We start from the raw sequence: 26,363 nt of genomic DNA, 5'->3' as shown, positions 1-26,363 counted from the left end.
TTGGAAGGCTTCTCTCTTAGAGCAGCGCTGGGCGCAGTGGCGCACTCACGCACTCCCCTGCGGGAGTTTTACCTGCTGGTTGGCTCCTTTCCCTCTCGGCAGCGGCAGCGTGCAGGGCCACCTGTCACCTTCCTTCACTGTAGCAAACAGCAGCACGCAGGGCTGAGTCCGCCGAGCCCCACTGGAGCGGACTTCTGTCTTTCTACACCAGCCGTCCTCACCCGCCCCTGGAGCTGGGAGGCCCCACAGGGGTTTAAACCAGTAATTTTATCAGGATAAAATTATCAACCACAGGTGAAAAAACAGTGGCACCAAGAATACACTTCTAAGATTTCTGTCAAAGTGGCATTGATTTCCTGTCTGCCTTAGACTGTGCATTATTTCCAGATACCTGAGCCCGCACTGGCTCTACAGCAAGGCAGATGGGGTAAGAACGTGTGCAGCCGGAAATGGAGGTTGGTCTTAGACTAGAGTTTTGCCACAGAACTTACTATAGGCCAGCGAATTACTTGCCTAGCAGCTTGTCCAGCTGTTTCAGGACAAGTTGCTAAACCAGAATTCCTTTCTCGGCGATGTGCTTGCTAAAACAGGTATGAATAAAGCATCCACCATTGTTCACCAGAGGCCACAAAGAGAGGGCAGGCATTTTGCTGGTTAAGGGTGGAGTCTGTGTTTCCTTGTATGTGAGGTGAGAGTGTAAATCAGAAGAGACCACAGAACCTTGTGGACCATGGGCAAGATGCCAGCAAGCCACAGGGGCTTCCTTTAATCAGAGAGACAGCTGAAACAAGTGTTTTTTTTTTAAAATACAGCCATTGAAAAGACGATACATTAAGAAACATGTAAACACCGCAGCTGCTTAATTACAAGTTGCACTGCTTGGTTTAGTACCTATGCACTCCCAGGTGTGGGGACCTTTAACAGAGGGGGCCGGGAGCCTCCCCTCACTTCCACAGTTGGGCAAGTGGAGAATGGGGCACAGTAAGAAATCAGATCTGGCTTGTGCACAGCTCCTGAGAGAATAAAAGCAAATTCTATCTTCTAGTTCTCCCAGTAGAAAGGTTTACGATGTTAAGAAAGTTGGAAAATTAATTTGTGTGGTCAGGTGGGGGGGGCAGAGGAATGGACAGATGCTTTCCAGTTAGATCATCGGTTACGGGAGGCACACCGGAGCTTACTCACGCTCTGAAAAAGGCAGGAGCACAGAACCTGCCTCCCCATAACACTCAAGCTGCACCCTTGAAGATCCAGGGACAGCTGGATGGTGATCCTGTTCCCAGGGGACTGTCCGTTGTACCTGAACTTGGGGCCAAGCCCTGGGGAAACCACTGCGCCCTCCTTGGTGCTGCTGTCCCCCGGTCAGACTCAGGTGTCACCCCAGATGCCCTTCCCTCCAGTCTTGGATCTAACGTGCACGCCCTGCCCAGCAGAGGCCCACGACTGCACTTAATTTGCAGGAAGAGCCATCCTGGTTTTCCGCACTAACGGAAAGATGACACGGAAACCAGCCTCTCTGCTGCCCAAGGTTCAGAGAACTCAGACATTCAGATGAGCCCTTTGTGGCCAGCAGGGCCTGCTTGTCTTCCCAGCACGGACGGCAGGCCAGCAGGAGAGTCATTCCTGGTCATCTCCAGAGGCGGTGAGACAGGATGTCAACACTGCGACTGCAACGGCCCAGGGCAGCGTGGCCGGGGGATCCCCTTCTCTTGTGTAAAGGAATGTCCACGTGCGTTCCTGTAACGTGTTTCCAAAGAGAAACAGCGGTGGTCCTACGCGGGGGTCAGTCGGCTGGTGAAGGCGAGGACCTGACTGGGCAGGCAGGATCACTCGGAAGTTGCGGGGCAGAGCCTCCTGCTGAGATCCTCACTGCCCACCTTTACTCTCAGGTTTAGGAAGGAGTGACAGAGCTTGGGCAGTGGTCAGAACAAGACTTTCCAACTGTGAAACCCAGCCCCCGTTCTCAGAAATCAAATGGAGAGCAAGGAGTGATAAGGATCCACTCTTAGGGCAGCCAAGACATCAAGTCCCTTTCCTGGGATCTGACTTTAAAGGAAACAGACGCTCTTGTTTATGCTCGCTGGGTACCCGGGCACCCCAGCCCGCACGGCGCCCGGGGCTGACGCTGGGGAGGTCCAAGGTGGAGGCAGGCAGCTGCCACGCGCTGAGCACCCTTCTGCCTCGTGCGCCGGCAACGCCTCCTGCGTTCGCCACTGCTGCTCTCCACACATGACACTGACCTTGGGGGGATCTCTGTGCCAGGATTCCTCACAGATGAGGGGACACCAGGCAAAGGCCCTTCCGCAGGCTTCTGTCCCAGGATGTCAGACAAGAATCCATAGAAGATGGAAAAGGGGTACCTGGCTCCCAGCGGGGAGAAAAGGCCGGCGATGAGGTGGCTTGTGGAAAGCACCACATCCAAGACTCCCAGAGAGGTAGCTTCCTAATCTTGAGTCTCCCCTTGGACACACAGGATGAGGCAGGCCCAACTCCTGCCACTACCTCAGGGGCAAAGGTGGGGACAAGATGTGACTACCCGGGGCCCCGGTGGCAGCTCAGAATCCCAGGGACGTGGTCAGATGCTGTATCAGGAAGCCAGAGGGCTGGAGCCAAAGACCCTGGCACTCTGTTCTCCTGTACGATGCGAGGTGGCCCACGTGCAAGGCCTCGACGGAGGCTCTCTTCCCAGAGACACTGCGTCCCAGGATGCTGCCTCTCACTATCCCACACCAGCTGCCGAACCCCCGGGAGACTGCTTCCTGGCCCGAGCCCCTAAGGTTCTTCAGAAAAAAGAATGTAAGTCAAAAACATGATTTGTTTTCAGGTTACAAGTAACATGTCAGCTGAGCATCACACCGTCCCCCGCCCCCAGCCGCTGGTGTGTCCGATAGACGGGGGTGCTGGGTGGGAGCCCCGCCGCGTCCGGGCCCGGGGGGCCTACTGCCTGCAGTTGTTGTCCGACAGCTGGCTGGGGGTCCGCACCTCACCCAGGGCGGCTGTGCCCTCGAAGCGCTGTGAGGCGATGGCTGCCTGGTGGGACATGCTCTTCCGTACGATGTCACCCTTCCGCCACAACACCACTTCCTGCAAAATTGGGAGAGCGGCAACATGACACATGAGAGGAAGGCAGGGGATGGGTTTCCCAGAGGCTCCAACTTTCTCCTGGGGACGCTCAGGCAACATCCCTCTCTGCTTATCTCTCAGCAAAGACAGCAGCTATCCACACTCTCCGTCCCAGAGCTCTTCTGGACGTTCTGGGCTTGGAAGGGCAGAGCGGCTGCTGGGGCTGGGCCCAGGAAAGCAGACGAGGTATCCAGCGGGAACCCCCATTCTTGCTGCAGGACGCTAGGTAGCCCACGGTTTCCACCTCTTATGGCGTGGAACCTAACAATGGCGTGGAGATGACCACCGTGCTGTTTCACCTGTCGGAAGCAGAGCCTGACCTTTGCAGGGACGATCCCCTTCCTGCTCTGTCCCTACGGCCCCCGGGGGTCTGGAGGAGGTGCCCAGGCCTCACCTGCTGTTTGAAGTAGCGCCGTTCCTCCTCGTCTATCAGCACCAGGTTGAGATAATAGCGCACGGAGAACTTCTTGTTGATGTCCCGCATGGTGGGGGTGAGCTCGTAGCCCGCCAGGAAGAGCCGGATTGGGATGGACTCCCCTGTAAGGGCCAGGCGGGAATGAGAGCGAAGGACAAAGCAACCGCTTGGCCTCCCGCCAAGGCATCCGACCACAGTAGGGAGCCTGGGCACGGCCTGGGCCACCTTGGACAAGGCTGCCTCTGCCTGCTGAGCAGCTGTCTGTGGCTGCCCAGGGACTTGCTGAAGCAAAAACGTGACTTTGCCACCCCACTCCTGGTCCTGCTGGGTCTGGTGAATGCCCCCCCACCAGGCCCACACAGAGGCCAGCGGGGGCCATGCAGATGAACAGCACAGGGATATTACTGTCAAACGTCTTGGCATCACATGTTACGTGTCTAGTGGTTGGGTTTTGAAGAGCCAATTGTCAAACCTCAGCAAACTCATGTCACCTGGCCATTTTGACACTGCCTCCTTCCGTCCTAATTAGTTAGGCATGCCCTCCAAAATACATCTCTACTCTAAGGTGGATTGGCAGAATGGTATAGTGGTCTTGGAAACAGAAAATCCCCATTCTGGTCCCAGTTCCTCATTAACCAGTAAGTCTGTTGCTTTCCCTGGACCTTACTTCTCTCGCGTGGAAAATTATGGAAGCAGGCTACCTAATGTTTTAGATCCCCACCGGTTCTAACATCATGCCTTTCGTAGTATAAGTGGAAGAAAATTAGGGCAGTAATTCCACTGGGAAAGGCCAAACCTATAATGCAGTCTAGAGCTAAATGTAAGTGATCTTCTAATTATCTGCTGTTTGCATTGTTTCTCACTGCCCCATTTCATTTGTACAGGGAAGGTGGCAATTGGCTCTATTTGCACAGCTGGTAAAAAAAATGGAACACACAGAGAGTCTGGAGAGCTCAGTCCTGTCCCCCAAGGACCTGGCATGGTGATACTCAAGGATACGGTGTCACTGTCCCCAGCGCTCGGGGCTGCTAAGTCTATGACACCCTCCTTCTGCACACAACAGCCTGTGGAAATGCACTGAATAAAACCTTGGCACCGCCAGGCACTTCTCCATGAAAAACTACAGAGCCAGTGAAGAGCCTAAATGATGACTACTCCCAAACAGGCACACGGGTTCCCAAGCAAAGTGCTCACCTCCACCCCCCCCCACTGCTAGTGTGAGCTCCGTGGGGGTGGGGGGACCAGTTTCAGCCCAGTTCCCAGGGCCGTCTGTGGTCCCTGGTGATGCTGGCCAGAGTATTTATACTTGGTGAAGGAATGCAGAAAATTAATCCCTCTACCACAGCTAGAACTAAGTAACAAAAATGACTATTCTGTCCTAATCCCTTGGCCCCTAGCAGCAAAGAACATCAGAATGTCAACAGGCAAAAGTAACAAAATGTTCAAATCAGTTTGCTAAATAACTTTTTTGTTTTAAACAGGCATAAGTCTTGAGATTCAATCTCCAGTAGCAGCTCACTGTATAAACGAGGTGGAGGTGGAGCACCTCTAGGTGAAGGCGGGTAGGCGCCTAGAGTTTTGCAGACTCAGGAGTTTCTCTGCTTATTGAGACCCCAAGTGTACAGCCAGAGATTAAGAAAGTACAGGTACTAGAAATCTTACTTTAACAGTACAATCCCTCAGGCCCCTCCAAAGTTCCGTGCAGGGGCTGGGAGAAAAGGGGTGGTGGCGGGGGCCACGGGGCTCACCTCTCACGGGCGCTCCATCCATGATCTCGTACTTGGCTATCGTGTCATTCTCGTGGTACACGTTGGGGCCTGTGCCTGTTGTTTCCCGCTTGATGATGTCTATCTCCATGTGCTTGATTTTGATTCTCACCAGCAGGAAGTATATCTTCCCCACAATGACATCTTTCAAGTGGTACCTGGAGAAGAGAAAGCGAAAGAAGTAAGGTGTGAGTACAGCAGCCAACCCGTTGTACATCTGTGGCCTTTCTGGCCTACCCCCGCATGTTGGCGGCGGGTGGCCTGGCTGTGCACACTAGCCCCCATTCCCACCCACACTGCCACTGCCGCTGAATTTCCCAACATGGTCTTTTTTTTTTTTTTTTAATCCTCACCCGAAGACATGCCCATTGATATAGAGAGAGGGAAATGGGGAGAGAGAGAGGGAGAGAAGCACTGATCAGTTGTCTCTCATGCACCCCAACTGGAGACCTCAAACCCGCACCCTAGGTACGAGACTGAATCCATGACCTTTTGGTTTACAAGACAACATTTTAACCAACTGAGCCATACCGGCCAGGGCCCAATATGTTCTTTATCTGAACCTCAGTGACTTCTGTCCCTTCCATTCTTCCATATACAACTCAAAGGACGACCCTCCTGCATGTCACGTCACCCGTTCATGCTTGCTCGTCTGATCTATCTGCTCAGTGCTGTAACATCTTTTATACGTTTTGCATTTGTGTACATGTGTGTTTTTCAGGTATCCTAATGTGTGAGAGGCCACTCCCACGGGTGCAGAAGGCCGGTCTTGCTCTTCCTCTCTAAGCCTCATGGCTGCAGCAAACAGGTCTGTGTGCTGTGGACCAGGGACAGCAGGGCAAGATGCACACGCCATGTCCCAGCCACACCTTCTCTGCAGGCCCTGCTCACAAGGATCGTGCTCTGGGAGCTGTCAGGAACCAGCCACATTGCATAGGGCCCTTCCCTGGGTCGGGTGTACGCACAGCCCTACCTCAAGCGTGGCGGGCATAAAGGGAAATCCCCAAACCTGTCCTTCAGAATCACCGGATGTGAGCGTTGGCAGGGACTTTAGAATTTAACTTTCTCATATGACAGGTAAAGAAAAGGAAGTTCAAAGAAGGGAATTAATTTAACCAGGATCTGCGTGGGGCCAGGCACAGGACATGAACCCAAGTTCCTTATGCCTAAGCTCACGTTCTCTCCATTATTTCATGCCACCCTGAGGCGGAGGATCTAACTGGGAAGACCGCAGACACTCTAAGAGAGAACTAAGAACATTTACAAAAGCAGAATGTAGGCCACTCAGCATTCTGGAAATAGATTCTAAGGGGTTTCCAACACTCCTGAACTGAAAGTTCCTTTATTCCAAACAAAACCTCACGCAGGAGCATCAATATGTGAGAAACAGGAAAGCTGCTCTGGGGAGGGCTCAGGGCCCTGGCTCCTGGCGCCGCTTTCACTTTGTCCCTTTGGTGCGCGCGCACATGCGTGTGTGTGTGTGTGTGTGTGTGTGTGAGAGAGAGAGAGAGAGAGAGAGAGAGAGAGAGAGCGCGAGCACACGCACGCGCGAGAGACCCACTAACCTATCTGAGAGAGAGAGAGAGAGAGAGAGAGAGAGAGAGCGCGCGCGAGCACGCGCACGCGCGAGAGACCCACTAACCTATCCAAGCCCCTCATTTTTCAGGAACCAAAGGCACAACAATTTTAGTACCTGCTAACCTAGCCTGAGAACAGTGGCAGACAGAACCTGACTGCAGGTGCTGGGTTCTTCGTGTCACATCCTGCAGACCACGCGCCCCCACACAGTGTGGCCTACTGGGAGCGCAGGGTCAGGCCTTGCCGGAGTCTGTCCTGACGTCACGTGACTCGGCTCTCAGTGCCTCTCACACACAGAATTAGATCCTGAGCACACTGCTGGCTGACGGCTATGCTGAGCTCCCACAAGGTGGTACTCTCTGCCAGCCACCCACTTTGTCAGGTGGCTGGGACATGGGTAGCCATGCACTTTGGTGGCCCCTTGTCAGGAAGGCCCACAGAGCCCTGAAGCTGAGGACAACGGGGAAAAAGCCTGTTCCTTTACATGTCTCTGCCAGCCTTCGAGCACCCATCCTTCCACATCACCCTGCACACTCCATAAATGGCCACGCGCGGAGTCACAGTGATCATTCCACTGACGCCCCACTTGGTCCCAGGCCAGGGAGCAGGGGAAAGAAATACAGCTCTTCCTCACCCCTGTTCTAAGGAGCACGAGTCCTTGGTGTTAAACCCCCTGTTCCGAGGCCCTTCGCAGGACAGCCATCTGCCTCCGCCCCCTCCACCTCGAGCCTCTGGGTCCCAGTGGGTCTCTGGTAAGGGTCTCTCTGCAGAGAATACACTTTGGCTTTTGCACATCTGATTTTCAAATATTTTCAAGAATGTATTATCCTGAAAAGAAAGATGCTGTGGTACATTTTTGAACTGTATATGTTGTGATTTATAAGCTTTTAAATATGTATTTTTAGGTTCTAACAGCAAACACAGTTTAAGACATATATGGCTTCCCAACTTGGCAGTTAAAATTATTTAAAGACCTTTTTGAAAAGCCATCAGGTGTTCTTTGCTACAATTCATTTTAGTTCAGAGAGGAAGCAGCAAACTGTGGCCGGGGTTTGGCTTCTTCACTTTGCCTTCTAAAGACACAGTGTGTACACAGGAGACAGATGACAACGGAGGGGGGTTTGAGAAGATTCTCAGCAGCAGAAGGAAAGAGCTGTACCTGGAATCCAAGACAAACAGCCTTAAAGCTAGTTTCACTTGACTTGGGAAGAGATCATAGGATGTTTAACATAAATGTACCTTAATTTAATAGAGTTTAGTTTAAGTCAAATGAGGTTTTATCTCCTGGGCAGCCTACCTTTAGCCAGTCTGGCGCAGCTGTTCCATGTTTCACCTCCGTGGCCTCTCCCGCAGCACGGGACTGCCAGCTCGCTGCGTCCGGGCATGTCCCTCACTGGGCGTTCGGGTCAGGCCCTATCCTGACCACCTCGCCCCCCCACCCCCCTCCCTCACCCCCCAACAGTTCCTCCACAAGCTGGTGCCCGGGCACTTACTTGGATTTGTTGTACTCAAACTCAATGTGCAGACAGTCCTCGATCCCGACCTCCATCTTGATGGAAGAGTTCAGCTCTGGGTACGTGCTGAGGGTGTGAACCACAATGTCCATCTCTTTTACTACATCGTTGAGGCGGCGGCTGATGGTGGCTCGAAGGAAATACCTGGGGAATATAGATGTGCCATGAAGGGATGCGCCTTGCCTCCAGGTGGTACTTAGGTTAAGGCACTGAATCAACACTCTTGAGAGGACCCCTTACAGCAGTTAGCCTTTGTGGCTGGGTATACCTTTAAGAATTGACCCCTGTGGACCCTCCTCCCAGAAAAAAAATGCACAGATGCGCTTATACACAACATTATGCAGTCACAATTCTGGGGAGTTCAAAGACCCTTCCCCTCAATCCCTTTTTGAGCAGCATGTTATTCCTGTGCCTTGCATGGCCTTCACCACTATCTACCATGTACTGGTGTGTGTTTGAGTTAGTTTTATTTCTTCAACTACCTTCCAGCTCTTTGGGCACAGGAATCCATCTCATACTCACATATTTGCATGCCCGTTCATTTAACAATATTCAATCAAGAAGCATTTCTCAAGTCCCTGACAGCTAAAAGAGAGGAATAAGGAATGGAGAAACTAAGCTACTCAATCAGCAAACGTTCACTGCTAGCTAGGCACAGGATGAATAAAAGATACCATCTCATGGGAGCTCACACACCACTGGGGGAGATGGGCAAATAAACAGAAAAAATAGAACACCTGCAAAGTGCTGATCTGGATACAGTAATCATGTACTGGGAGAGAGAAAAGGGCACTTGGGAGTGCAAACCGTGCAGCAACAGAGGTGGGAGGGAACCTGGTGTATTCAAACAAGAAAATCCCTGGCTGAACTAGGATCCTTGGGGAAGGGGGTCGATGCACGGGCAAGCAAGAAAGCATGCCAAGCCTGACCTTATGGCCAGCCACTGTACTGTGGCCTTCCCCAGCATGTCTGTCCCCTTGGCTTAAGTCTATGCTAATACCCACGGAAGGAGGAAACACCCCTTAAATTATATTTTCTTCTAAATAAAACTTAGATAATCCCCACTGTCATTCAAGCACTCTTGGATAAAATTGCTCACCAGCTCCACTGCATTAGGCTACTCTCTTCTGTGTGGCACTAACTGCTTCTGGGCAGTCTTTTTATTCGCCTCAGTGCCTCAGTGACTTCCGTTGCACTCCCCAAGACATTTGTTCCTAACTCTTTTCTAATAGCTCGGGCTCCCAAGCTTCCCCTCCCCCTCTCAGCGGAAGACATTGCTTTTACTCTTCTAAGAAGATGAAGGCCTTCCAAGTCAAGACTTATAATTCTCTCCCTTCTCTGCTTTGTGCTTTCTCACTTAGGGCTTAAATATGCGTGTCTCTATCTGCCCATCCTTCCTCCTTCGAAGAGCACCTGTCTCTCAGGACCTCTTCGCCTCCTCCCTCTGGCACAATGACTCCCCACCGGGACGCACAGCAGAATCACCTGGGGGAGGGGCTTTAAAAATCCTGATGCCCAGGCGCACCTGACATTTAATTGCTCTGGAAAGAGACAGAAACATCAACATTTTTTAAAGCTGCCCAAGTGATTCTAATGTGGGAGCCTTGTCTGGCATCTTAATCCTTCGACCCTTCCAATTTTCTGAACATATCCAGTCTCTCTCCACAGCTAAAGGCTTCGCCCTTGGAGTTTAAAAAGCCCCCAAATCACTAATCCCCAAAACACTCCCCGGGCCTTACACTCTTGACCATCCTTCGGAGGCAGCTGTCACAGGGAGACGCAGTTCTAACCACTGCAGCGTCTTCCACAGTAGCCTCGGGCTTCGCCACCCAACAGAAACTGCCATCCCCAATTTAACAGCCAGCCCCTCTATTGCCAAATCCAGCGGCATTTTTTTCAGCACCGGATCTACATTAGTGTGTAAAACACTTCCTCCTCCTTGAAATGCTCTTCCCCTTGTTCAGCAGGAGGCAGGACCCTGCTCCACCTCCTGCTATGCCCAGCCCCAGGAGGTCCTGACTCTCCTCCCAGAAAAGCGCATCAGTGATCACCTCTGAGCAGAGGATTTCGACCAGTGGGTCCCTGAGCACCAGGTTTGCATTTCCGATTACCTCGTCAACTTTTACACCTCTCTTCTGCCAGGGCTCCAAACTCTAAAAACTGGACAAATCATCCTATCTACAAACCTCTCTTCCTCCTGACAGCCCTGTAAATTCTGGTGAGGCCTGTTAAATTCCTGGCTTTCTTCCTGTTCCCATCGTGTCCACGAAAGCCAAACTCTTAGAACCTCATACGAGCCTTCTAATAGTCTTGTTTCCACACTCTACCTACCTATCAAATACCACATATTGACTTTAAAGTCTTCCAAAAGAACCACTCCCCTGCCTATGGAAAAAAAAAGGGGGGGGGCCCAAAACAATCTTTTCAAATCTGCTTCCCCACCTCTGCCTACGTAATAACATACATAATCTGGAATTTACATCTCAAACTGCCCTTAATCTGGAATTCACATCTCTAAACTGCCCTTAGCTAATTTTCTCATCTTTACTGCTCTCTCTCTCTCAAAAGATTTTATTATTTATTTATTTATTTTTAGAGAGAAGGGAAGGAGAGAGGGAGAGAAACATCAACGTGTGATTGCCCCTCGTATGCCCCCTACTGGAGACCTGGCCCGCAACCCAGGCATGCGCCCTAGATTGGGAATTGAACCAACAACTCTTTGGTTCATAGGCTGGCACTCAATCCACTGAGCCATACCAGCTAGGACTGCTTCCTCTCTTTCTTAAAGCAAATCCTGAAGTGTTTATCTAATTTGTACAACAACACTGTCCTTTATTTATTTTTTATTGTGGTAAAATGTAGAAGGGGTTCAGAGTATGCCAGCCCCAAATAAGTCACTCTGGCATAAGGCTTATATGGAACTAAAAGGAACTGAGAAGCAGCAGACACAAGGAAACCTCTGCCCTTCCCCCTTTCCCAGGACGGCAGGTCGTTCTCCATCACCCGTGACATCTCTAGACTCTTATCAGCCCAGAGACTGCACCAGAGGAATCCACGTGACCGGCCTTGCTAATACAACCTGTACCGTCCATGTTTCCCACATATGTTTACCTCCCACACTTGGTTGCCCAAGAAGCTTAAAATTGCTTCTCTTTGTTTTGTCACTTCTATTGAACATATATTTTTTCCTGGGAACTGCTCACGTAAGCCCAAGTTCTAACCACTCCTTTGAGTTACTTATCACTGAGTTGCTCAGGCATGCGCAATGCACGTGTGAATGCATGTGTTTGTTCTCCTCCTGCTAATCTGCCTTTTGTCAGTCTGGTTTGCAGGGCCCGGCCAATGGGCCTAAGATGGGTAGGAGAAGAAGTTTCTTCTTCCTCTACAATATACATAACGTAAGATTTACCATTTTAACCAATATTAAGTGTACAGTTCGGTGGCATTAAGTGCATTCACACTGTTGTGCAAACATCACTATCATCCACCTCCAGAACTTTTCAGCTTCCCCAATTGAAACTCTGTCCCCACTAAACGCTCTCCCCGCAGCCCCTGGCACCCATCACTCTTCTTTCTGTCTCTGTGATTCTGATGCCTCTAAGTGCCTCCTAAGATTGAAACCATTCAGTATTTGTCTTCTTATGACTAGCTTATTTCCCTTAGCATAACGTTTTTAAGATTCATCCATATTGTAGCCTTTTCAAGGCTAAATACCATTCCATTGTATGTTTTGTTTTATCCACTTCTTGTTCACCCAGTCATCTGCTGGTGGACACTCAGGTGGCACCCACATTTTGGCTATTGCGAATACGCTGCAATGAATGTGGGTATACATGTATCTGTTTGAGTCACTGCTTACACTTCATTTGGATATGTACCCAAAAGTGGAACTGTTGATTATATGATAATTCTATTTTTAGTATTTTAAGAAATCACCATACTGTTTTCTCTTTCTGAGAAATCCACTGCAATGAATAAAGTTAAATAAAATAAATCCGATAGCAAAGATTAGGTGCTGCCTTCTCTGAATGCAATTACAAAATACTCTCTTTAGCTGGGGTATGTTTTTGCGAAGATTTAAAGAGGGGAGCCTACAACTTCTCTTCTGATAGAATTGGGGAAATGCGGGAGAAAGAAGGGAAAGAAGAATCTTGCTGTATTTGGGACACAGTGAGTAGGGTGGACCTAGAGAATATTATGCTAAGTAAAATAAGTCAGAAAAACAAATGACATATGATTTCACTTATATGTGGAATCTAAAAAGCAAACGAACAAAACAGAAACAGGCCCCTAAATACAGAGAGCAAACTGATGGTTGACAGATGGGACGGAGACTGGGCGATGGTGAAAAACAGGAAGGGGTTAAGAAGTACAAATTGTCAGTTATAAAAACATAATCTAGGATTACATTCAAGAGGCTAGAGGCTGCTCTGGATTTTTTTTTTTTTTTTTACCCCAGAGGCCCTAAAACCAGCCCTATCCTCAGAGTTTCTAAGACTGAAACAATAAAAGCCATCCCATGCACTTAAATTGTGTTGATTAATCTTTGAAGAACTCGTTCCACGGTTACATTTTCCTGTCTCGTCACCCCCCGGAGGGAGCCGGCAGGGCCAGAATTAGTATCAGGCCCCGGGCGCACCGTCCCAGGGAGAAGGCTGAGCGCCAGGGCCCGGGTCACACCGCGGCTGCGCGCACCTCTGGGTCGAGGGCCGGCGCCCTGAGGACGCCGACTGCTGACCTTTCAGGAATTTCTTCAATCAGTGGTTAAACACAGCAATTATTTAAAATTAAATTATATAAACTTACAATTATATGAATTATACTAAAAACAAAGGTAATACACACCCAAAACTCATTGCTTCCTAACTATTCCGCTTCGCGTACCAGTCTCCGCTCTCGCGGGAGTTTGTACTGCGTCTGCACGTGGCTGGCGGGACGCTCGGTGAAGGCGGTCACCAGACGTCTCTGCGCGCGGCTGCCGCGGGCTGTCGGCTCAGTAGCACCCAACGGGCCGCGGTGGGAATCTCTGCGCTCCGGAAATTAACAATCGCCACCACCCCAGGGGCTCGCCTCCCAGCGCCGGCTGCGGAACACCCCCCGGGCCCCCGCTCCCGCCTGCCCCTGCCCGGTATCCGTACAAAGAGCCCGGAGTGCGGGCGGCTGCAGGTCCGGGCCACGCGCGCAGCCTCCGGGCAAGGCGGCACGACTTACCGGAGCTTCACATTTTGCCCTGTGTAGGACTCGTAGGGCTTCTCCACGTGGGTGAATTCGAAGTCGAAAGCCTGAGACTGGGTAATCTCTCCAGGCCGGGCCAAGTCCTTCACCAGGGACACGAATTCGTGGTGGTTCCCGCGGTCGTAGTAGAGTTCTGGAGAGAGAGCGGCCGCCTTCGCGGTCAGACCCCGTGCACCGCGGCCCGGCCGGGGGCTCCAGGCTGAGGCCCCCGCCTCCTGAAAGACCTTCGCCCCACAGCCCCACAGACCCCGCTTGTCGAGGACTCCCTCTCTTTTCCTGACCAGCGTCCTCCCTGCACCCCGCCCCTTGCCACAAACCCTCTTCCCTTTTACAGAGAGCGCTCCCGTGGCACCGCGAGACCCCTGCACACTCCTGCTCGGGCTCCAAGCGGCACCTGGGGAGGGGCACGTCAGAGGAACCACTATCAAAAGCACCACATTTTAAAAAACACCGGATATTTAAATGCACGTTTTAAAAAAATACTTCTAACTTTTAAGGCATATTCATGGGTATTTAATCTTACCATCCTTATAAAAACCTTGTGGGATAGCTAAGGCAGGCCTTATCCCCAACATAAAAGATGAGGAAACTGAGGCTCGGCATGGCTAAAAAACTGGCCTGCAGTCGCAGAGGTGGCTGCAGAGCTGAGGCTGGAGAAGGTCTCCCTCCGGACCGCGTCTGTTTCTGTGACCCAGTAAAACGGGCGTAAACACAACCCACTTCATAAGGTTTTGTGAGAACTAAAGGAGCCAGTGAAGGCACAGGACTTAGAACAGTACCTCATGGCTGTCAGCTGCTACTACCCACCAAAAAGGAATTCGTGTGGCTAATCTGACATAGACATGTTCATGCTATTACCTCCACCTAACCCAGTGGCCACCTAACAGTGGCCCGCAAACCTCAGTGTGCATGGATGGGAAGCTCCCGGAGGGCTTCTGAAAACAGAGATTGCTGCTCCGTGCCCCCCACCCCCACCCCAGTGCCTGATACCGGGGGTGGGGAAAGGGGGCTGAGAATTTATAGTTCTTTGTTTTTAAATTTTTATTAATTTTTAGAGAGAAAGGAAAGTGAGAGACACACACACACACACACATCAATTTTAGCTGTTCCACTTATTCATGCTTTCACTGGTTGGTATCTTCTGTGTGCCCTGGCCAGGGATGGAGCCTGCAAATTTGGCACATTGAGATACACTAACCAACTGAGCTACCCAGCCAGGGCCAAGAATCTATATTTTTTAACAAGGTCCCAGGGAATGCTGATCCTGCTGGTCCAGGGACCACACTTTGAGAAGAGTTTTGGTATATTTCTTTATTATAAGTTCATGCCACCCATTCATCCTATATTACTTTATGCCTTTTTGTACTCTGCTATTCAAGTATTAACTTCTGCTATACGCACGGTCATTAAAGGTAAGGCCTATATGCCCAGATTCCTGGCACCCTCCCCAACACACCCTGACTGCACAGTGGACACTTAATACTGACTGACTATATGGGGTCATAGTACAGCTCAGGTCGGCCCCTTGGGCATTCCTGGGCTCCAGTCCTATGCTAGGCTGCACCCTAAAGTAGGATAGACCAAACGGGAAAATGAAGCAGGGAGGTGCACGTGCCACTCCTACTGTTGGCTGCTTGGGGATAAAGAGACAGGCCGGCAGAGGGAAGTGTCTGGGACAACCGCCCACGGACCTGGTCTTGGATCTGCAGGCACAGCAGCCTCTCTCGGGTACCTAAGCGCCAGGGGACGAGGAGCAGAGATGCATTTGCTCTGGCTGCACGCTGGGCAGCACGAAGTCTGAGCCCCAGTCAGGATCGGAGCCATTCTGGGCCAGCGCAGTGTCCAGCTTGCCCCCCGGGAGAATCATGCCCAGAATGGGAAAGCGGTTTCAAGCGGTGCATTCAGTCTGAATGCGAACTCTACATTGCTGCCCTAGGGGCGGGGCCTGCCAAACCCATTCCATGGGGAGCTGCTTTCCCCCAGGCAAGGAGGCATTCTAAAGCGGAGAGGGCTCTGTCCTGAAGATGTATCCAACTCATTACGGAGGCAGTAGTATGGCTGATCCCAAGCTAGTGCTGCTAAATCTGTACGAATTTACATTACGTCCTGTGATTACAGTTGTTGCTGATTTCCTATGTAGTTACCGTTTAATCCATCTTCTATTACAAACAATCCGTGTTCTCTTCCCAACACTTAATGGAACCTGCAGTGGGCAGCATTCTGGGCAGTGAGTGATAACCCACGCACCGCTAAATGGGGGAAAAGGTGAGCAACCAATGCTAGTTTTAAAATCCTGCCACTGTGCCCCTCCGTAAAATGGTGTGCGGTGACTGGGCAGAGGCAGAGTCACTGGCCAGCTCATATCAAGGGCTCCTCCACTTACTCTTGCTGGTCCACTGCTACTCGAGCCCCTGTCGATGGCCCTGGCCCTCAGCTGGGCCCTGACTCCTCAGCTGGGCCACCTGGTGCACCTCAATTCCCAAGCACTGGATTCTGGCCATAGTTTCAGGGGACAAAAGCAGGCAGAGCAAGGCTCCAACATCCATGATCTTTAAGGAGGAAATCCCAGATCAAGACCAAGACGGGGAAAAAAGGGATGGAAAATTACACAAATGTGATTACACAGCCCAAAGGCAACGAGAGAAACAAAGCAGAGGACCTGAGAGCGCTCAGAGAGCAGTCGGGCTGCCAGCGTCCAGGATCCTAGCAACCGTCCGCCTGACCCAGCAGCGGGACCTGGCGTGGCCAGGACCTCTGGCAGAAGAGGTCCTTCCCAGCAAAGCATCACGTTCTCCTTCACGCTTTTTTCCTGGACACGCAGGAATACAAGCTCTTACACCAAACGTCATGGATGAAGGATCAGTGTGTAGTCTGAGTGGGGCTGGACTTGGATTTTTCATTTGTGACTTCTAGGCCATTTGCAATACTTTTGCAAACACTGCAAGGCAAAAGGGGCAGAAGTAGCAGCCATATTGTGTTATTTGCCAGAAAGTTTGGTTTCCTCTCACACAAATTAAATAAAAAAATCCAAGGCTGTTCCAGTGAGAGGTTTGGATCCTAAAGAGACAGCCAACTGCCTCTACTCTGTCCCAAAGATGCAGGCACAAGTCCTGCCTTGTTCTTCTGGACCCCGACAGCCCTCAGGGACCAATCCTTTCAAGTTAAAAGTCAGACTGACCAAGTTTTTTTGTTAAGGTAACTTCCCTGTCTTTAGCCTCCTACACTCAGTCCCACAGGAGGAAATGAGTTTTGTAGTAAGGATGCTTTCATGATGAAACTTGCCACCAACGGCTGAGGAGTGAATCTGCCACTTTGGAAGGAAATTGAGCTAGCTGGGCAGCACAGGGTCATCCCCTGAGAGATGCCTTGAGACTTCCAGTGGGGCAAGGACCACGTTTGGCCCAGGATCCATGGTGGTCTTGGAAGAAACTAAGTTAGCAACAGCAGAAAGACCTCCAAGAGCCTCCTCTTCACCCCGATTTTCTCAGCCTCTGTTTGCCCTCTGGCAATCAAGTTAAGATTCGTGCTGGTCACATCCGCTCTGACCCCTGGGACCCTAGTCAATCCGTAGGGACAGTCATCCCCGAGCTGCCCAGAACCAGCCAGGTGCAGCTCTGCTCCAAGCCCTGCAACGACTTATTAATAGACTAGAATCAATCCATTTAATCTCAATGGTCCTTTTACTTGGCATTTCATAGGTGAATGAATTAAAATACTGAAAGCCTCTGGAGTTTTTAGAAGTATAGGTTTGATCAGGGCTGATGAGTTCAGATACATCCAGTGCCATCACTATTAAAAACTTGGGGGAAAAAAATCAGATATTATCTATCTGGCTTTTGGAGGGTGTTCCTGTCTGCCATCCTCTGCAAGTTTGACCTTCTAATTACCTTTGGTTTATTTAACCCCATTAGTTGCCATGGTGGCCCAGCTCTGCCTTCCACACGCCATCAGTGCTCCCCAAGTGATTCCAGCTGAAACATGGAGAGGGCGACAGAACTCCCTCAATGCTCCTTACATACAGGTTGCATTGTTCTTAAAATGTCCATTAGCTGCTGGCGTGACGCGGGAGGTGCCCTCACCACACCTTTGTTGGCACTGATAGCAAAACTATGCAAGGTGCAGGAAGAATCCCAGTGCAGCTCAACAGCTTACTGATAACAGAAAAACATATGTGACACAATAAATAAATACTTATCATACTCCCGAGGGGCAACATTCAAATGGCAACATCTGAGCAGTCAGTGCAGAACTGTACGGACCGTAGCTCTGACAATGCTTATTTTCTTATTTGCAGGGGAAAATCAGCCTCACCTTGGCAGAAGAAGCTGTGACGGAAGAAAGATGCAAAAGGGAACTGACATCCGGCTTCAACATTTCCCTACCTTGGTTCCCTCAGGGACAGTGCTGCCCACGTGGGTGTAGGCCTGCCGGCGAGTCACCTTAGCTCCCTGGAGTGAGGCCTGGAGTGAGGGGGGCACCTCGCTCATCAATGCCTCCGCCCCAGGCGCGAACAGGAAGCCCAGCCTCCTAACAGTGCCAGCGAAGCCAACCTGCACACTCTCCCTTTCTTTCATTAAACTTAACTCTGGTTTATCTAGCAGGAGATGAGAAAAACAGTCCAGAGAATTGCTTCTGTAAATTCTTAGCTCTGACCAGTGTCTCCAGTTAGCAAATATTTCTTGAACACTTCCTACATACCAGCCACTGAGACGAGAGATTAGCCACCAGACTGAGGAGGGACTGAAGGCTCAGAATTTAGTGAGAGACGGACAAATTAAAATAAATAAGTAAATACCAGGCTTGTCATATCCTGCTTGAAAAGAGGTACCCAGGAGGCCTCTAGAAGAACAGTGGAAGAAGTGCTGAGGTCAGTCTGGAGAGGTCAGGGAAGGCTATCTGATGGATGGCATGTGGCTGGGCTTGAAGAGTAAGAGCTTGGGTGGAAGGTCAGGACTCACAGAAAGACATTCACATACAAAAGGAACATTCCAACATTCTAGAAAGAGCATGAGACTTTGAAGAAACTACGGGTGATGAGGGTGAAGGATCAGGGAGGGATGAGACTGGAGGGAAGGGCAGGGGCCAGCTCAGGAAAGAGGTGGAGGTATTTCCCCCCTTTAACCAGCAGGGAACCGAGGAGAAGAATTTTAAGGAGGGGCCTGACAATTGTAGAACTCCCCTTTAAACAGGTCACTCTTACGGAAGGTGAACCGAGAGAAAACAAAGGCAGGAAAACCAGTTAGGAGACTGCTTGCTACAAATAGCAATAAGGAATGCGTTAAGAATGGAGAGGAAGCGTAGATTTAAGACACATTCGGGTTGCTGGAGAAGACCAAAGCTTAGAAGACGACTAGATGTGTGGGAGGAGGAACAAAGAATCTAAGATGACTCCCACATTTCTGAGGCTAGATGGACCCAGGTGACAGAAGCCAAAGTGGGAAAAATAAAACAAATCATAGGAGAAGCGGCAGGGCTGGGCTGGAACAGAAGGAGAAAGGGGTTTCTGCTTTGGATGAGTCTTGTAGGGGCCTGCGGGGTGGCGTCTCCAGGTGGAGATGTCTACCAGGCAGGGGAACGCAGGCATGGAACTCAAAAGAGTGTTCAGGTCAGAACAGAGAAAGAATCTGGGAATCATCAGAATATGAGAAGCTACTGAAGTCGAGGGTGCAGATGAGATTACTAGAGCAAGTTATGGAGTGAGAAAGGAACTAGGGACAAAAGTTACCCTCTTCCGGCCTACTTCCACACCATGATCAAGATAAGAGCTTTTCTGAGCAGGGCCTGGGTGCCTGTGAGAAATGGAGCACAAAGGGGTCCAAAGAGTTGTCTCTGCAAGTCCTTCCATACGGTTTACTTGGGCCCTTGTGCAGCCCAGAAGAAGCCACTGGGAAGGCTTTGTGGGCAGGCGGGCAGGCAGGCAAGCAGGCAGATGACAGGGGAGGCTAACCTGCTGCCAACATTCCCCATGGAGAGTCTGCACAGGCGTTAGGGGCGACTGCCAGTTGAAATGTTTTAAATGTCTAGCCCCATGGAAACTTCTTGATGGGTCCACCTTAACAGGGCAAAAGAAATGACAATGATTATCTTACCTCCCTTTTACTGAGGACCTACTATGTGTGCCACGCCCTGCACTTGACGTATGTTATCTCTAGTCCTTACGAACTCTTGACCCTAGCAAAGTCTGTATTATTATAAACTGGGCCTTATCTAATTTATGTAACCCAGTCTGCTTGACCCTGCATATACCAGGCTGCCCCTAATGAACACACAGATGGGACAAATACACTCATTAGGAGCAAAGACAAATCAGTCATAATGATAAACAGGTTAATTACATAAACCACTTCATTGTCAAGCTAAGGAACTAATTCTTCGGAGGGAGGGAGGAAGGAAGAAAGGAAAAGAGGAAGGAAGGGAGGGAGGGGAACAGGATGGAAGAGAGGGAGAAGAACCAAATCAAACTATAGTTTATAAGAAAAATTTTGAGTGAAAGTGGAAAATCAATGAGGAAGGTGGATGAAGAGATCACAAAGATCTCAATCATCCTTTCTGAACCCCCATCCTTTCTTACTATAGTATAGTAAGTCCCATACTATATGTCACAAATACAGCCAGATCGCGGAATCTGAAGTCCCACCCACTTCATACAAAGTCAGACTACAATGAAGGAGAAAACCACAAAACCACAACTTCAACAAAATCAGCCTCGCTCCAGTGCCCAGAGGTCAGTTCGCGCACAGTCTTAGGTATACCCAGATACACCACACTCTGCATCAAGCAAGATCCTTTGACATCTCAGCGTTCTCAGATGGCGATTTTGCTATCTGTGCCTTACAGGAAAGGAAGCAGCCCAGAAGGGCACAGCTTCCCCGGAGTCACCAGGTCCACACAGGCCAGAGAGCTCGGGGGCCCAGGAACAGTTATCAGTGGAAGCAATAAAAGGTTCTGAGAAAATTCAGCAGAGATGCTATTCTGGGATCCAAAGAGTTAGACAAGAAATCAGGCAGGGCAGGTACAACAAGCAGCCTCCTGAACTTGCTTTCATTTAGACTAGACTAGAAGAAGGAAGGTCTTGACGCCATTCCCCTGGAAAAGCTCATCTCACATAGCTGGGGCTGCAGACTTTCTGGTTATCTTTCACACACTGACGAGGTATCACCAGCAGGAACCATGGTACAGTCAAGACTAAACCTGCCTGTCCACACTGGCATTACAGAGCCAAAGAATCCATGCAACAGTGTTCAAACTGCTCCTTGAAAATACTAATGCTAAGTAGGCAAGGACTTCTCCACTATCTCATGTGTTACACTTAGCATAAAATGCTTAGTATTCATCTACTCAGTGGCTCTTCACTAGGGGGGATTTTACCCTCTAGGGTACATAAGGCAATATCTCAAGCCATTTTTGAGGTTATAACTGGGTGGTGCTTCTGGTACCGGATGAGTCAAAACTGGAGACACCGCAAACATTCTATACCAACAAAGAATTATTAGGCCCAAAATGTCAACTGTGTGCTGTTGAGAAACACTATGTAAGCTAGACAGGGGAGCAAAGGGTATGAAACTCACGCTTTAGACCATTTTGGGTACATGAAAAGGCCACTCACATCTTCATTTGAAATAACAACAAAATGGTTCCTGTAGGGTCAGCCAATCTTCAACCTGTTTTCCTTCGCTTAAATGCCAGAGGCAAATACTTCAGGCTGCGGACAGTCCGCAGAGACACGCAGGGACTCCCTTTCCCAGGGTTCCTCCTACCTGGGCCTACCTGTTTCTAGCCTTTGTAAAAGGGGGAAAACAGATTCTTTGCTGAACTCTGAGGCCGTGAGAGACCATTTAACAGACTTTCCCAAGAAGTTCTTCAAAACAGAGTTAAACATGCACCATGTGGTACAGGGTATGAACTCTCTGCCAGAGGTTTTTCAATGTACATGGATATTAACTGTGAATCTACCCCTGACCTGATGACAAAAACAATTTATTTCAGAAGTACCTCAGAGTTTTAATAACACAAGACTTCAAACAGTCTTAGAATTGGAGACAACTGCATCTTCTTCACTGGCAGCTTCCAAAATCTTCTGTATTGTTACTGCCTTTTACTGTCTAGTTCTAACTATCAATAATCATGCTTAAAGACTCTCGGGGCATTGAGAAGTTTGGATCATTTAATTTTAGTCTTAGGAGCATCATTTCTTTGTCTTTAAGGAAAAAATGAATCCACTGAAAATTAACACTAATAAAGAAGTCTTAGAAAATACAGGCTAGGTAGACAGGAACACTGGGTCTGAAGACTGCAGTCCAGAGATAAGGTAGGACAGGAGACGCTGGTGAGCCACCTCTCCCACATCACGTCTAAAAGAAACAAGGGGTGGGTCAGACCTACTAAGTGAGGCACCGACGACCATCTCGACTTGGGCCAAAGAAAGGCAAAAGCAGGGCTGGCAGAATAGTCTCTCCCTGACAAACCCACCTGCAGGCTAAGGCAGGAGCATCTCACTCCGAAATCCTGGCGACGGGAAGCCAAGCTCAGAGGCGTGTCGAAGGGACAATCGAGGCATTCCGGGGCCGAGCTACCCACCACGGAGGTGCACAGCAGGGACGCCCGCCCTGTGCCTTCGGCACCGCCGCCCTCACTGCGCGCAGTCCCTAGGGGCCGGTTAGACGGCACCGCAGGGGCGGCCTCCGGTGGGCTGGCCTCAGACAGTGGGGGACGGGGAGCTCCAACAGGCCTCACCGGAGCCGCCCGGGGTCCCCGCCCCGAGACCGCGCCTGGCCCGCGAGCGCGGCGCGGGAGGGAGGCACTGGACACCGACTCACCGATTTGCCCGATGAACTCGATCTTGATGCCCTGGTGTTCCAGACGTTTATTGGGATGCTTGAGTGCGAGGCTCACCTTCCCGGAGACCGTCTCTCCGTCGTAGAAGAGGAAATACTTCTCTTTCTTCCCGTCCTCCGTCTTGTGCTCGGCCCGCTTCCTACTCTCCGCATCGTTGAGCACGATCTCTACCTCCACGCTCTGCCCAAAGCCGAAGAAGCTCATCTCGCCGGCAGCCAGGCGCGCCGGGCTCTCCGGGGCTGAGCTGCCCTAAGGCAAGGCCAGCGGGCTGGACGTGCGACCAGGCGGGGGACGAGGCGCGACTGCCCGCTACGAGGGGAACACTGGGCAGGGCCGGCTGGGCGCCCAGAGCACAGATGCACCGCGGCCCGCCAGCCCCTAACGTGCGCGAGCAGCTGGAGACAGTGAGGGGCGGTGGCTGCGATGTAACTCTAACGGAGCGGTGCAGAGCCGAGCCTCCCGGTCGTTGCCGCCTACCCGGTGCCTTGCAGCGCGGAGTGGCGGAGCGAACCTGCCAGCCTTCCGCGGTGCGACACCCGGAGCTGCTCCAGCGGCTCCCGGCTGGGGGCGGGGAGGAGGAGGCTGGCGGCCTCCAGCCTGGACGCTCGGGAGATGTCGCGCGCATGCGCACGCCTCTGCTTCTGTAGCTGCTGCCACCAGGCCGCCGGAGGTGTGCTCACCGCGCATGTACAATGGGAGAAGGGCTGCTTGTCTTTCCCTTAGTTGACATGGTACCTACGGCCTCTTTCCAGAATTCGGGCCCACAACATCCTGTAAAATTAAGAGAACTGCAGATATCCTTTCGCAATGCTTTATTTTCCTGCTTTTCCTCTATTGTTTTTGTTCGATAAACGTTAGTGTACAATCCACATTTGGACATGCACAGCGTTTGAGTGCTATTTGACGGGGTAATGGTAGCCCTTTGACACATGACATGCCACTTGACAGGGGCGCAGAGATGTCTATTACAGGAAGTATCTTGTCTCAAGTTCTCTTTAAAGTGCCCTCCCACTGAAGAAAAACGAGGCAGAAAAGGAGCTATTAAAATTTAACTGATTTCTTAACCTCTTCTTTAAAGGGAAAAATAAAACACCGCGTCGTGGAACCTTGGCTTGATGTACAGTCCTAGGCCCGCCCCATTCTTTGCGCATGCGGTAGAAGACCCTGCTGATTGGTTAATATAATAAAGCCGACAGGGCGCGTTGATAGGTTCGTGGGAAATTCTGCATGTTGTGACTGGTCCGCAGGAACGACTCAGAGCGCGCGCGGGAGCGAGCTTTGAAAGTTGACCGCAGCGCAGGCGTGCGGGTTTCTGGGCGATCATGGTGGCGCTGCCGGACCTTGGGAGCGGCCTGCAGCCCTGGTGCCCGGTGGATCTCAGCCCAGGTGAGGGAGCGAGGCCTCGAGCCTCGGGGAGGCAGGGCTGTGGTGCTTTGCGCCTGTGCTGCTCTTCAGCCTAGGCCTGGGGTGCAGTGGGGGTGGGGCGTTTGGCTCTCTGAAAGGTCTGGGCCCTCAAGGTCTGCACTCCGGGACGTTGGCGAGCCGAGAATAGAATAGAGTTAGAAAAAGAGTTACGTTAAAAAAGAGTTTAAGTTGCCCGGTATCTTTTGGTTCTTTTGCATCTGTTTTCTCTGCTTTCCCCTTCCTGTTCTGCACATCTGCACGCTAGGACCACTTTTGAAAACACAAATGCGACTTGTCAGGTCTTTAAACCTTTAATATTTCCCCCTTTGTTTCCTAAACAAATGACCGAATCTCTAGCCTGCCATATAAAAACCTTCACTTTTCAGTGCAGTCTTTTCCAAGAGCATAAGCTTTGGAGTGAGAGATAACTGGTCTTACACTTTGCTTAGCATCCAGCGGCTTAACCTTACTAAGCCTTGGTTTCCTTATCTGTCAAATAGGGATATAGTATCTACCTCACATAAGATTTTGTGAAGATTAATTTGGTACCTGGTACTGCTGAAAAATACTAATAATAACTCTGACCCTTCACATTTAATCTCTGTGCTGTAACTATTTCGTTCATTTCCAGTCAGGCTATACTTTCCCGTTGTGCTGTGTTATGCAGTTCTCTCTGCCTAGGACGCACTTTTCTGTTTTTCTTTCCCTGGTAAACTTGCATGTTTAGGTCTAAATAAAGAAGAGTCATCCGTTCCACCTCTTCCCTTCCACTTCTCCCAGAAGTATTTTCTGTTAGGCGTGCTCATGTTTTACATTTCTGTTATTGTTTTAACACACATCCCGTTGTAAAAATAGTACTAGCTATTGTTTATTGAATTTATCGATTTCCTGTCACCAAATCTTTTCTTTTCTCATTGGGACTTTGTAGTTGTAATCCAGAAATGAGATCAGAAATACTGGTGTGCAGTTATAAACATGTATTTAAAATATGTGTATAAAATAAATGGGAGAATGTCTGAGAAGAAAAGAGGCAGAAAAAGGTACAAGAACATTTTTAGGAAGATGACAGTAGTTGTTATGAGAATGACTAGGAAAGAGAGTGAGTGAAAAATTAACTAAAGCATGTTAAAACAGTCAATCCTGTGCAAAGATTTAAGCTGTACCGTCCTGTGTCTTGTCTTATGAATCACAAGACCCGCCATCATGAATCCGAGCCCTTTTTTGACATTCCTGAATTGAGAACCTTGACCTCTGGGTGCCTGAAAGGGGCTGGCCTTGGATAAACTGTGGTTCTGAGTGCACCTTCTTCTCTCCCTCCCCCTCCTGCCCCAGGGGTTGCCTGCTCTTCACAGGTGAGGGTGGCTGTGGGCAGGGTTGCTGGTCCGCTCTAGGTTTTACTCCTGGGATGAAGAGATGTGTTAAGAATCTCTCCTGCAGAGATCTGTGAAGGCAGCGTGAAGGAGCACCTGATTAATAACGCTGGAGAGGTCCGCCCGTTTCCATCTGGTCCTGAATTTAGGTTTTAGGGCATACTAGCAAAATATTAGGGAAGATACTTGGTAGAAACATGTGAGAAGGTTTAGAGTTAAGAGAGATTAGCAAGGAATTCAGCATGAATGCTGCATTAATATCACATTCTTTTCACATACATTCTTTCCATCAGCGTATTTTGAAATCACTGAGTGTTTCTGAGTGTGGATCTCGCATTCCTCCTCTGATTTAAACTTCTTAGGAAAATTGTATCTTTTCAAAAACATGATACATTATTCTCCAAGGGCCCAATATAGTATTTTATTTGGGCTTATTAACTAAGTTACAAAGTTTTTACAAAGGGATATCTGGGGCAGTTTTTGGATTAACCTCTTCCTTCTCCAGGTTGAATGTATAGGAAAGGCTGATCTTTGAGTGTTTTGAAGTGTCATTCTATGTAAAACTGTTCTGTGTAAAAAGTGTTTTCCTCCTTGATATTTTTAGAAGGTAACCAAACTAATAACCAGATGTCAGTTGTAATTTAAAAAAAAATGAAAGATTTTCTTAACCCTTTCTGCTTTCCCTGAATTATACTTAACCTGTATTATATGATTGAATGAATGTGAGTTGTGACTAATAAACTTTCCCCTTCTTGAATGTACCTAGAGTCTAAAAATGATTGGTTTTTTACTTGCTATAGAGCACTTACTGATTGAATTCCATTTCCCCACTAGAATGGGTGGACACAGTTTGGGAACTGGACTTCACAGAGACTGAACCTTTGGATCCCAACATAGAAGCAGATATTATAGAGACTGGATTGGATGCATTCACAAAACTCTATGAAAGTCTCTTCCACTTTGCTACCGAAGAACATGGATCTACAGAGGTAAAGAAAATAAAGCTAGCCATCTTTAGGTGTAGAAGTAGAATATGAAAGTTATTATTGTCTAAGGCTTAGTCCCTTCAGTGAACAATTCATAAGGAGTAAGAGGAAAGTAGCATGAAGAATGTGGGTCATTTTTC

At 49.8% G+C, this 26,363-nt stretch overlaps 2 protein-coding genes across 2 annotated transcripts in view; one reads left to right on the top strand and one right to left on the bottom strand.

Annotated features, from left to right (window-relative positions):
* Nucleotides 1-736: 736 nt before the first annotated feature.
* On the bottom strand, nt 737-23,076 carry VPS26B (VPS26 retromer complex component B). Its single transcript, XM_054579475.1, has 6 exons — nt 22,445-23,076; nt 13,605-13,761; nt 8,373-8,537; nt 5,284-5,459; nt 3,515-3,657; nt 737-3,081 (listed from the first exon to the last, which is right to left on the bottom strand). Exons 1-6 carry the CDS (start codon nt 22,665-22,667, stop codon nt 2,935-2,937), a joined length of 1,011 nt encoding a protein of 336 aa, XP_054435450.1. The 5' UTR covers nt 22,668-23,076; the 3' UTR covers nt 737-2,934.
* Nucleotides 23,077-23,766: 690 nt separating this feature from the next.
* NCAPD3 (non-SMC condensin II complex subunit D3) overlaps nt 23,767-26,363 on the top strand; it is a 55,953-nt gene continuing 53,356 nt past the window's right edge. Inside the window, exons 1-2 of the mRNA XM_054579476.1 lie at nt 23,767-23,849; nt 26,072-26,226. Of these exons, the coding sequence (XP_054435451.1) occupies nt 23,786-23,849; nt 26,072-26,226 (219 nt within the window). The 5' untranslated portion in view covers nt 23,767-23,785. The remainder of the gene's footprint in view (nt 23,850-26,071; nt 26,227-26,363) is intronic.

Source organism: Pteronotus mesoamericanus, unplaced genomic scaffold (genome assembly GCF_021234165.1).
Source record: "Pteronotus mesoamericanus isolate MK-2021 breed Mesoamerican mustached bat unplaced genomic scaffold, CSHL_Meso_final contig_53, whole genome shotgun sequence".
NCBI lineage: Eukaryota > Metazoa > Chordata > Mammalia > Chiroptera > Mormoopidae > Pteronotus > Pteronotus mesoamericanus.
The sequence above is the reverse complement of the archived record's forward strand: the minus strand, read 5'-3'. Positions and strand labels throughout refer to the sequence as shown.